Source organism: Hippocampus comes, unplaced genomic scaffold (genome assembly GCF_001891065.2).
Source record: "Hippocampus comes isolate QL1 unplaced genomic scaffold, H_comes_QL1_v1.1 scaffold112, whole genome shotgun sequence".
In the NCBI taxonomy this organism is placed as follows: Eukaryota; Metazoa; Chordata; class Actinopteri; order Syngnathiformes; family Syngnathidae; genus Hippocampus; species Hippocampus comes.
Window position 1 is genome coordinate 1,898,495 of NW_017805841.1, and position 1,700 is coordinate 1,900,194.

General features: G+C 40.9%; 1 protein-coding gene across 6 annotated transcripts in view; it reads right to left on the reverse strand.

Moving 5' to 3' along the window:
- magi2b (membrane associated guanylate kinase, WW and PDZ domain containing 2b) overlaps positions 1–1,700 on the reverse strand; it is a 122,936-nt gene that overhangs the window by 6,630 nt on the left and 114,606 nt on the right. For 5 of the 6 annotated variants that reach the window (XM_019888260.1, XM_019888256.1, XM_019888255.1 and 2 more), the window contains exons 19-20: positions 863–1,082; positions 229–387 (exon numbers count right to left, since the gene is read on the reverse strand). In XM_019888260.1, the coding sequence (XP_019743819.1) occupies positions 229–387; positions 863–1,082 (379 nt within the window). The remainder of the gene's footprint in view (positions 1–228; positions 388–862; positions 1,083–1,700) is intronic. The other variant, XM_019888257.1, reaches the window with a different exon arrangement.

The following is a 1,700-nucleotide window of genomic DNA, read 5'->3' on the forward strand; positions in this document are numbered from 1 at the left end:
GGGGGGGCACGCAGCATCAGTGGGTAAAGAGAAGCACTGAGTGGGGGTTTAGACCAACAACAGAGGTTCCAAAATACAATCGGCAAATTTGTGAGTGCTGAACTGTGAACATGCAGGGGTCCATCATTTTATATTTCTGTATTACAAATGATGTCATATTTGTCGTGTCATGATTATTGTGAAACATAACATATTCGAGGGGAAACCTCTTTGCATCTGCATGCTCACCCTCATCCTCCCGTTTCGTATGGCGGGACCATCCTCTGCGAGGCGCAACACAAACAGGTCCATCTTGTACTCTCTGCCCCCCCGGATACTGAAACCGAAACCTTTGGAGCTTTTCTCCAGCTCCACTGTAAAGTAATCAAAGTCCTGCAGAGGGGGAATCTAAAAGAAAAAAGAAAAAAAAAGTTATTATAAAAGCGCAGCAGGAGGGACCTATTGTGAAAAGACATTCTGCTGTGAAAGCAGCACAAGTGTAGAGGATCTAAAAAGTCGACATACCTCTATTTTTTGTGATTTATAAAATGGCACAGATAGAAAACATTTTAAAACCAATCAGAGGAACTTTAAATAGCGGCAGGTGTGTGTTGACTCCCATAAAAAATGAGTTGAAAAGTGATTGGCTCATTTTGGACACAGCCACTCCCCAGTTACAGGAGGGTGTGCACACTTATACAACCACATTATTTCATTTGTTTATTTTTACTCTATGAAAGTTATTTTTTTTCAATTGTATTGTACAGGTTCTAGGCCACATTAATACCAGAAAAAACTTTGAAAATGATTTATCATGGTGTCCTTTTTTTTTTTTTTTAAACACCATCATGGGTGTGTAGACTATTTGATTTGATTATGATACCTGTGGTCGAAACTCTGCAGCGATCCCCAGCGGGAACTGAGCAGCTGCCGTGTGCTGTCTGAAGTCCAACAGGCCGGGCGGGTGCCGGTAGTCCAGCGTCGGGGGCTGGCGGTAATCGGTCACCGGCGGGTGCCGGTAGTCTACGGGTGGTTGCCTGTAATCAGTGAACGGAGGATGGCGGAAGTCAGGTTTCACATCCTGTCTGGCTTTAACCTCTGACCTGTGAGGAGGGAAAAAGCAACACAATCTGAGAGAGTTTTGTTTGGAGGACAATGTGTACGTAGTATGTACAGCGCTCCTCAGTAACACTGGATGGATGAAGTGAAAAATAGTCCCATCTAAATGTATAACGATGGAATTTTCTTTTTACTAAATTACTACTAAGCCTACGACAAAATTACATGTTTCTTCAATATTGTATTTATAGGTATATTTTTGAGTCAAATGATCATTTTTATCTAATACGATAAACTACTGACAGACAACCTAACTTGGAAAGAATATACGTGACCTTTCACAGCAGTATGAGTCACCGCGACACATATTTCAGAAATATGGTTTTGGCAAAATCAAAAGGAGAATGAGCTCAGATTCAAATGACAAATCAACCATGACGCTCCACGACTCATTCCATCATTCTGACTTGTTACATCATGACCACAGATATGAATAGGACCTTTTACATAATGCAATTTCTAAACACTTCAGTGTTTATTACATAAAAATCTAACTTTTAATTGATGACATAGGTAGAAATATGACCTGCTAAACCGGTATTGCCTTGTGTATCTCTTTGCTCAAAGTCTCTCTCTCTCTCTCTCTCTCTCTCTCTCTCTCT